Below are 10,247 nucleotides of genomic sequence, written 5' to 3' on the forward strand. Positions count from 1 at the left end.
AATGTGTGTGTGGGGGAGGGGAGCGGTGATGCCAGCCCCGCACAGAGTGGGAGGCAGGGCTCAAGCAAGCAGCAACTCTAGCCTCATCCTGACGCAGAGGAGAAGGCAGGGCTTGGGCGTGCAGCAACACCAGCCCCACGTGGGGGTTGGGGTGGAGCGGGGCACCTCAGGCTAGTCTCACCTGGTGTTCTCTTTTCCCTTTGGGAAATATGGTCACCCTAATCTGGCTCCATCTGCAAGTTAAGCAGACAAATGCCCATCTTCCCTGTTTGTGAATTGCTCTGGGGCTTAAGCAGGAGATAGGTGTCTGAATGCCTAGAGTGAGGCATAAGCATGCATGTTCAGAGGCAAAACCTTAGGTGATTAGGGAACTTTTACCCTAAGGCTTGAATGAGTTCCCTGGAAGTCTTGTGGATTGCAGTGGACTCTAAAACTGGAACTTAGGTGCCTAAGTACCTTTGTGAATCTAGACATAAAAGACTATTTCCATTGGAAAAGACATAAGTGATATATAAATAACAGCCTTCTTTGTAAGAGTGGAGTACTTCTACTCAGCTCTCTTTAAAATGCAAGAACAAGAGAGAACTTGATTAATTAAAAGGCAAATATAAAAGTTAAGACCTTGTGTGCAAAACACAAAAACAAGAACCTCCCAAAACACAAAAAAGCTTGTTGCCACATTACATTATTCAGGCAAACAGCTTAAATTCAGAAAAGACTTCAACATTTTACATGAATTAGAACATCCTTTGCTGCTCCCCTTTGACAGTCCTTATTTCATTCTAGCTCTCCTTATGTTTTCATGCCATAAGCTAATCAGCAGCTGAAGCCTGGAAGTTTCCTTTTCCTCTCCACATTCATGGTATAATGTTGTACAGGTATATTGTGAGGGTTTCACAACTTCCTCTGACACTTCCAACAATGGCTACGGTCAGAGACAGGAGACCTGATCAGAAGGTTTTTGCAGGTCTGTCCATTTATGGTATATGGCAGTAGTTAGGCCACAGCCCTGACAACTATAACACATACATGATACTCAATATCGTTTAAAGAGGCATTTTATCTGTAGATGACTTGCTGTATATTTGAGAGTCATATAATGTAACAATGATATTGGAATCACTCTCATGTCATCAGGCATGAGGAAATTCTACAACCTGTCTGCAGAGCTGAGGCTGTAGCAGGAGGGATAAGAGGAAGCGAGAGTGCCACATACCAATCCTACATCAACATGGTTATCAGTATGGTAAACTGCACTGGCCTCAGCTCTTGGAGTTACTGCTTATCCTCCTTGTCAACCAAAGAGGAAATGCCACATCAGCAGCTGGCAAGTGAGAAGCAGAGGAATAAAAGGAAAGAGGTGATGAGCTCATACAAGAGAAAGAAGGTTCCTGCTCCAGGGACTCCAAGGAAGCTCACCGGAGAAGTACCAGGCACTTTGACATATGCAGTCATTGAGGAAGGTGAGATTGCTTGTATTGATGCAGACTATCTTGGATGCTTTGTGTAAGAGTTTACAGAAAAACAAGGAACATAGCCACAAAATACTTGACATTTCTTTGCATACTGACTTTCATCTGTTTCTTCAAATGTTTATATTGCTGGCCCTAAACAATACACTCAGATACAACTCACAGATAAACCTGTCTTAAGTGAGCCCTCACTTGACCAGCCTTTGCACCCACCAGTTTCAGGAAAAATCTAACATCTCCGTACTTTTTCTGTGCCATTATTTACGCATAGGAAAGACTCCCGGGGGGGACAACAACAAACAAAACCAAAAAAAAAACCGTGTAGACCCACTACCTTATCCTCTTTCAAAACCCACTTTAAGACCGTCCTCAATTGTAAAGCCTACAAAACACTGGCTGGGCACGTGGTGAGCTGTGACTGTCACTCTTCCCCTGCTTCATTACAGCAGCCAAAGCTGACTGGAGATCCAGGGACAGTACCCTGATAGGAATCCCAGCTCCTTTCTGTTCCCCAGCAATTAGTGCTGGCAATGTGGGGGAAAAGAAGGTAGGCAGGGGCGGCTCCAGGCACCAGCGCAGCAAGCGGATGCCTGGGGCGGCAAGCCGCGGGGGGCGGCCTGCCGGTCGCCGTGAGGGTGGCAGTCGGGTGGCCTTTGGCGGCATGCCTGCGGGAGGTCTGCTGGTCCCGCGGTTTCGGCGGCAATTCGGTGGCGGGTACGCCGAAGCCGCGGGACCGGCAGATCACCCGCAGAAACACCGCCGAATCCGTGTGACTGCGGACCGCCCGCAGGTGTGTCGCCGAAGGCCGCCTGACTGCCATGCTCGGGGCGGCAAAAAACAGAGCCGCCCCTGAAGGTAGGGTTGGCATCTTCCCTGGGCACTGCCCATGAACACTGGAGCCCCTATCTTTATTAATGATCTGTACCTAGAAAGTTTAGTCCTCTGGCTATTAGCTGTCTGGTTAAATTTTCAAGCCCTACATATATATATATGGCTCAGAGTGGCCAATTAGATGGAGAGGAGCAGTACAGATTGATCAGATAAGTTAGGGGAGAAAAAAAGTATGATAAAGAGATTTGAGAAAGAAAGGAGACACAGAAAATATAGGGGAACAAAAAGTAGAGGCCACAATGTAGAGTAAGAAATGTGGAAGGGAGGGGAGAGAGAGAGAGGAGGAAACACAATGAAAACAGTTCAGAAAGTCATATACCACAAGCTTTTACTAGAACAAAAAAATTGAGAGAAACCAAGAAGGGAAAGGAGACACTACAGCTTTCTTGCTTTTATTCTGTAGGACTGGGCAAATACTATTTAGCAAACATGCTATTCAATAAGTTGCACTGGATCAAATAATTTATTCAACTATTTTTATTTTTGCAGTAACCGTGACCAACTCTATAGCTGGTCAAATATTATTCAAAAATACCAGTTATATTCAAATAATTATTTCTAATATAGTCTACTATTTGATCAGTCATCGTAATAAACAACTACATTTTTAAAATGTATTAAGTAAGCTGATGAATAATACGTTGCAATCAAATTCAGTATGCAATTGACAGTACATAACCAATTTTATTCCTTTAAAATTGTTGGTGGTGACCTTTGGGAAGGTGGCAACACACATTTTTTTATCCTGGCCAGTCGGGGTCTAGTACATTTTCCCCCCAAATCCCTATCTTTTCCTACTGGAATGTTACAATGCATATACATAACGTACAATGGCAAATTCTTACTGTACCTGGCTATATTCCAGTGTAGTGTGTACACTTAACAAATATCTATTACTGTGCTATTTACTGATTCTATATTATAGTATACTGTTTACTAAGAGACATTTAATACCTATACCTATCTCACAGAACTGGAAGGGACCCTGAAAGGTCATCGAGTCCAGCCCCCTGCCTTCACTAGCAGGACTAAGTACTGATTTTGCCCCAGATCCCTAAGTGGCCCCCTCAGGGATTGAACTCACAACCCTGGGTTTAGCAGGCCAATGCTCAAACCACTGAGCTATCCTTCCCCCAACTGTTTAATGAAAAACAGTTATGATATTCGGTCACTTCCTATCCTATCTGCTGTCACACAGGTTAGTTCTCCAGTGCTTGTTACCTTGGAGAACCCTTCTGGGGCTTTTCCTTGTTCCATAGAGTCAAATACAGTCTCTTAGCACACTCAGACCCTACGTGTTGCTATTAGATGAACTAGTCTCCAAAAATAACTTCTCCTTTGAAGCATATTTTAGCTACGAAAAAACTAGAAAAATTTCCAATACCTGTACCAGCCAGATACCATCCTTTGTGTCTTCTACAAGCTCATAGAAGTGCATTTCACCACTGAAGTTTGTACTGGAAACTGATTCAGAGGCCTCTTCTTCCTTGAGAGCAGAATAGAGTTCACCCTCCATGAGGTCTCCTGAAGAATGGACAGAAGGGAAAAACAATTACACTACATTTGATAAAGGTCACGTTAATCAAAAATATTCTGATACGAAAGCCATTTCTTCGTCAGATAGTGAAGATGTTGTTAATTACATTTTACACAGCTGGGTGCAGCACCACTTCAGTCCAGGGACAATTAAAACTTTATTCTTAATTTATTCGTATATTCATGCTGTTAACACACACCAATTTTAGCTGTCAATAAGCCATGAGACATGAACATTACACAGATATACTCTACATATGTAATTGGACATACTGAAAAACAAACACATGTATTCTCAGCCTCATAAGTCCCTGTTGATGTTGTCTGACATTTGCAGTACTAAACTGGAAGACATCAATTTTAGTTTAGATGTCTTCTCCTTTATTTTACGTGAAATGTAGTTCTATAGTGAACAAAGAGATCACGCAAAAGACAAATTGTTAAAACTGCCAATTTGGAATTCTAAAAACCTGTCTAATCAATAACACTATAATTAGAATTTTACTTACAGTGGGATAATCCAAAGTAGCTTTTACACAGCTAGCCTAAGGTTAAATTATTCCACTCTAAAAACTGATTTATTCTATTTACAAAGTAGTAAACATTTCCTAAGAACTTCAAGCCTAGCAACATTATTTGTTTCCTTAAAACAACGTGTATAAACTTATTTGATAATCTCTCTTTTGTTATCTCATTTCCTTTCCCATACTTTCTTTTAGGAGACATTACAAACCAGATAGTTTAATACAGTAACTGCTATAATGTTATTCGGTATTAACAATCTCTTGAAAACATTTTTTTGTAAACAAAGAAGTTGTTTCTTACAGAACGTATGAAATTTAGAATTAAAGTAGAACCTCTTGGTAGTTAGAAAGCTATGAACTTCATTGAGAGACATCTCATGATTTAAAGCCAAAAAGGGGGGGGAAATGTTACAAAACTTAATCATAGGAGTGTTTCTGTGACATTAAAAAAAAAAAAAAAAAAAAAAATCAGACAACATTTTGGTTGGAGTTAAACATTCCCCTTCGGTGTTTGCACCCAAACATTACAACTTCATGAAAGTATGTGAGCCAAAAAGCAAAAGCGACAAGCAACACTGACTAATCAGTTGTCACTGTTCAAACCAGGGAAGTAATTAAAAAAAAAAAAAAAAAAAAAGGTAACTAAACAAGGTAAATGGTGAAAAGCAAGTTAGATTTTTAAAGTGTCAGTGTTAATGGTATCAGCAATTAATAACAATTTTTTTTTAAGTCAACGGGACCCGAATCTCCTCTCACTTTCACTAGTGTAAATTAAGAATCAATCCATGCTAGTCTTTTTCTTTCTGCCCAAACACTCTTTGAGGTCCTAGCTCTCATCTTGATTACTGTTGCATCTTCTCCATCCTCCCCCTCTCCTACACCCACATCCCCTTGACAATCAATTTAAAAAAAGCTGCTGAAATTATCTTCCTTGCCTGTTACTCAGTCCACATCAGCCCTATCTCTGAATCCCTCCACTGCCTCCCAACCCCATTCGCCATATCACATTCTAATTTCACATCCTCGTCATCAAGGCCCTTCTACAACACCGCACTTCTTTACTGGTCTGCTCAATCGTTATGTTGCTTGCCACGTTCAAAGATGCCAACCTCATCCTTTCTCAGCTTCTCACACAAACATTTCCATGCCTAATTCCCAACTGCATTTTGTACGTGACGCTCTTATGTATAGAGCTATAAAACCACTACACTACCCTCTCCTCAAGACCCACCTCTGAAGCAACACCTGTAAGAAACCAGTCAGATTGCTAGGTTGAGGAGCACATAGGGAAAGCTGGCACATTATTATAAAGATTAACATATTTGTTGGTATCCTTCTCTCCTCCTAGGGCTGGTCTACACTGGGGGGGGGGGGCGGGGGGGGAGAAGGGAAATCGATCCAAGATACGCAACTTCAGCTACGCGAATAGCGTAGCTGAAGTCGAAGTATCTTGGATCGAATTACCTGGGGTCCACACGGTGTGGGATCAACGGCCGCGGCTCCCCCGCCGACTCCGCTACCGCCGCTCGCTCTGGTGGAGTTCCGGAGTCGACGGTGAGCGCGTTCGGGGATCGATATATCGCGTCTTAACGAGACGCGATATATCGATCCCGGATAAATCGATTGCTACCTGCTGATACGGTGGGTAGTGAAGACGTACCCCTAGACTCAGTGGTTCAGAAGCCAAATTAGCCATCAACATTATCCAAAAGAGCCACAGAAGCGTGAATTCATTGTTTCTTTAATATTATATATTATTATTCTTACAGCAAAATGATGGACAAAGTATTATTATATCAACTAAAATGGGTTAATAACATAGTAAGAGCATCCTGATTGTTTAATAATTAAATCACACAGTGTTTTAATATCATGTGAGGCAAAGAGCCATAGGAGACACATTAAAGAGCCACTTGCGGCTCATGAGCCTAGGCCTGAGTATCACTGGGCTAGATTCACAAAGGGACTTAGGCGTTGTGATGCTGAGCGTTGCAATGCTTAACGCCTCGGTGTCTAGGAAATTGCTGTGATTCACAAAGACAGAGTTAGGTGCTCAGGCTTCTTATAACAGAGAGAGATAGGCACCTAGGAATGGAGTTCACAAAAGCCAGCAGCTAGATGAGAAGCCAACTAAGCTAGCCAATTGGAGATGCATCTGTCCTAAGCCATGCCCCTCTCAGGGAGTTCCGTGCCTAAGTCCAGGGGCTGGAGAGAAGTGCCTATCTCTGCTTGGGATTCTTCGCTGTGAACCCTCTCCTGAGTCAAGTGCCTAAGGTATTTCTTACAAAAAGTTCGAGCTGGGGAGAGGAAGAGCTCCCTCATAACTTTTAGTCCAATGGTTAGGGCAGTGGTTCCCAAACTTTAACAGCCCGCGAACCCCTTCCACTAAATTGTGAAATCTCATGAACCCCCTCCTAAAAATGAATATTTCCAGGGATTTAAGTTTAAATTTCCTCAGTGTGATGGATGCGCTTGCTTTGCTCTGCATAGCTCTTGGAAGTCCGGAACCACTGGAGAAAGATAAAGTCTCAGGTCTGGTTCGGCATCAAGTGTGTTTCTGTATTTGGTTTTCAGATGTGCATGAGAGGAAAACACTTTCTTGCATAAGTATGTTGTTGAAAATGGTAACAAAACTGCAGCAGCTTTTTCTGTCAGAAGGGGGTACTCGTTTCTTAAACTCAGCCAAAAGTTGATTGGAGCGCTGGGGTTCGGGCTGCCGGCTCCCTCGCTGACGGGGGCAGGGCTCGGGCTGCCAGCCCAAACTGCCCGGCCCCGCTCTCCATGGGGCTCAGACTGTCTGCCCTGCAACCTGGTCCCACCTGCTGCCTCCAATGCCCGGGGTCCTCTGGCCGTCATTAGTGAAATTTTTCTGGCGACCCCCCTGTAATGTTCGACGAACCCCAGTTTGGGAACCACTGGGTTAGGGTATTCGCCTGGTGTGCCTGTGACCCTGTGCTTCGATTCCCCCCCACTGCCTGATGGCAATGGTGCCTGATGGCTGATCTGCCACTTGCTGTTCCACTTTGGATAAGTAATTAAAGAGTCATTGGTCAAGCGAGAGACAGAGCACACACAAGTGTGTAAATAGACAATACTGTACATAGAAAAAAAACTGTCTACATACATATGAAACAAACTGAACTTAAAATATAAATCAATACAGGTGGCTTTAAATCTTATTAAAATATGTAGAATCTGTTTGGCCCACACAAGGTTGTGCTTAGGTTTGTGTGGCCCTCTTGTGTAATAAGGCTGGGTACCACTGCCTTAACCATGGGCTAAAATTTATATGGGAACACCTCCCACCATCATGGGCCATTTTGAGTGCAGTTGGATATGCTCAGAGCAACTGGATCAGGCCCCACAGCTGAGTTAGGCGGAGGAGCATTTATCTTCCCTCAGCTAATGAATTGCACTGGGGCTCAGGCTCCCAGACATCTAGAGTGAAGCACCAGTGTACATGCCCGGAGGCAGAAACATAGGCACCTAGGGAACTTTTCCTGCAAAAATTTGGGTGCTGAGTGAGTTTAGGCACCTACAGGGTTAGGTGACAGCAGAGCGGAAATTTTGTAAATACCAGTGGTATCTGGATTTTACGCACCTAAAGTGGCAGTTAGATGCCTAAGTCCCTTTGTGAATCTAGCACCATAGGTCACTTGTTTTTTTAGATAGCAGGCTCTTTGGCTCAGCAGTTAGTTACATCTCTGTGTGTGTTTATGCAGCACATAGCACATCAGAATGTTGGTCCTAATTGGGGTCTTCGAGCACTATGGTAATATAAATGGTAAGTTAGAGGAATTCCACCAGGGCAAGACTAGTGTTACCAAAATTAGGCCCATGACAGTGTCCTTTTAATGGGTTAATATTTTGGCCTATATAGTTATACTGCTGAGGGCTAGAGTAGCCAGGAGGATGCAGAATGGGAGAAAAAAAAATGTTTGACTTTTAGAAGCAAAGCTGACAGCATACTTCCTACTGTGCAAACATAATCTAACATTCAGGTTCAACCCCCCTCAGCAACTCAGACTAACTTCTCTGAAATATTCTCTTTCCTGCAAGCAAAACCTTTGCTCTGTAACTAGTCTACTGAATATAGAAGGCCTATTTTCTTGACAGATGGTATAATACGATAGTCACATTTACAACTTGTGTTAGAAATTTAATATATTTCACAGTTCTACAGCTTTTTGAATGATCTCTTACATTTATCACACTAATATTTTATTATTTGGTCTACCAAGACAACTGGTTATTTATTTAAATTCTGCTTGGAGAGCTGTTAACCCATAATGGTGGACACAAGACTGAGAAATAGAAATGTGTATTGTATATAACATTTTGACAAGACCTGAAAAACTGAGGCTCCATCCCCTCACAGTAAGCATATCTTGATACTTTTCCGAAGAGTAGCATTTGCCTTGATGTCTTTGGCCAAAATTTCCCTCCTCCCACAATACTGTTGTAAGGCATGCCCTGTGCCAGCTGGCTGCTGTCCTACACCCCAGAGGTGGCTGCACTTCAGTGGTGCTGTATGTATAATCTGGAAAACACTTAAGGATCCTTCAGTATGAAAGCTGCTATTAGAAATGTAAGAATATTACTACTGAGATGATTTTGTTCCCCAATAAGCTCTTAATGTGTATTAAGTTTTTTTTTTTTAAATCAAGCATTCAGAGATTAACTACAGAAAACCATTCCTAGGCAAAAAAACCAGCAAACCTCTCAACGTTAATGGGTGAAATATCTTCTTACGTATGATCTCTTACCTGACTTCTCCACCAGCTCCCTGACATCTTTCTTTTCCAGCAGCCCAGAGTACCCAAGCCCCCTGCACTCCAAAATGGTCTTCAGCTTCTTGAAGCTCAGGGCCACCGGGTCCACCAACTGGGTGGCAAAGAAGCCAGTTTCATACCAGACAATGGCTTCAAAAAACCTGGCCAGGACAAACAGGACCAGAAAATAGAGAAGCAAGAAAAACAGCTTCAGCCACATCTTTCCTCTCGCTGTGTGTGACTCTCTGCAGAGAGAGCCAATCCTACGAGAGAGAGAGAGATCCCAATGGAGGAGGCAGGGGGAAGGAGCGAATTATTCAGACCAATAACCCCACTGCTGCTGCTGCCTGGATCCTCCTCCTCGCCCTGGCTCCTGGGCCCGCTCCTTGCTGCCCTAGTCCGGTGTTGGGGGGGAGAGAAAGGAGATCACAGGGGTGCTGGCAAGTTCGCCGGGGGAGGGTGAAAGAGGACGGGGGCTGCGCCCCCAGTGAAGCCAGGAAGGGGGAGCAGTAAGGGGGGTAGTGGCCCCAATCCAGGCCAGGAAGGGGGAGCAGTAAGGGGGTAGTGGCCCCAATCCAGGCCGGGAAGGGGAAGCAGTAAGGGGGGTAGTGGCCCCCAGTCAGGCCGGGGCGGGGGAGGCTGGTCTGCGAGAGGGGGATTTAGGGGGAGGCGCCTCCGCTCGGGGACTCCCCGGGGCCGAACGGTCAGCGGGCCGAGACGCTGGGCCTGGCGCCTGCCTGCGAGCTCCGGGTCCCAGCCTCCCCCGCCCGGCCTGCCCCCAGCGGAGCCCGAGCCGCCGGCGGAGACATAACAAGTGACGTTGCAACCGGGGACAGCCGCGGGAGGGGCAAAGGGCGCCGGGGAGGGGGAATCTCGGGCACCGCCCCCTCCCTGTTTCCGCCCGCCCCCGGGCGGTGCTGGGCGCTCAGCCAGCCGCCAAAGGGAGCGGAGGGGGCAAGGCCCCCCGTGAGCGCTATTTGTAGGAGGAGATGCCCGGGAATTGTCCCCCCCAGCCCCGATCCCAGACAGCCCCAGGCTCCCCCGTGTTCCCG

General features: G+C 44.9%; 1 protein-coding gene across 2 annotated transcripts in view; it reads right to left on the reverse strand.

The window, feature by feature from the left end:
• Positions 1–9,575, reverse strand: part of LOC135879051 (charged multivesicular body protein 3) — a 57,182-nt gene extending 47,607 nt beyond the window's left edge. For both annotated transcript variants that reach the window (XM_065404861.1, XM_065404859.1), the window contains exons 1-2: positions 9,190–9,575; positions 3,748–3,887 (exon numbers count right to left, since the gene is read on the reverse strand). In XM_065404861.1, the coding sequence (XP_065260933.1) occupies positions 3,748–3,887; positions 9,190–9,415 (366 nt within the window). In that variant the 5' untranslated portion in view covers positions 9,416–9,575. The remainder of the gene's footprint in view (positions 1–3,747; positions 3,888–9,189) is intronic.
• Between the last annotated feature and the right edge of the window lie 672 nt (positions 9,576–10,247).

The sequence above is a fragment of the Emys orbicularis genome, chromosome 5, assembly GCF_028017835.1.
Source record: "Emys orbicularis isolate rEmyOrb1 chromosome 5, rEmyOrb1.hap1, whole genome shotgun sequence".
Taxonomy (NCBI): Eukaryota; Metazoa; Chordata; order Testudines; family Emydidae; genus Emys; species Emys orbicularis.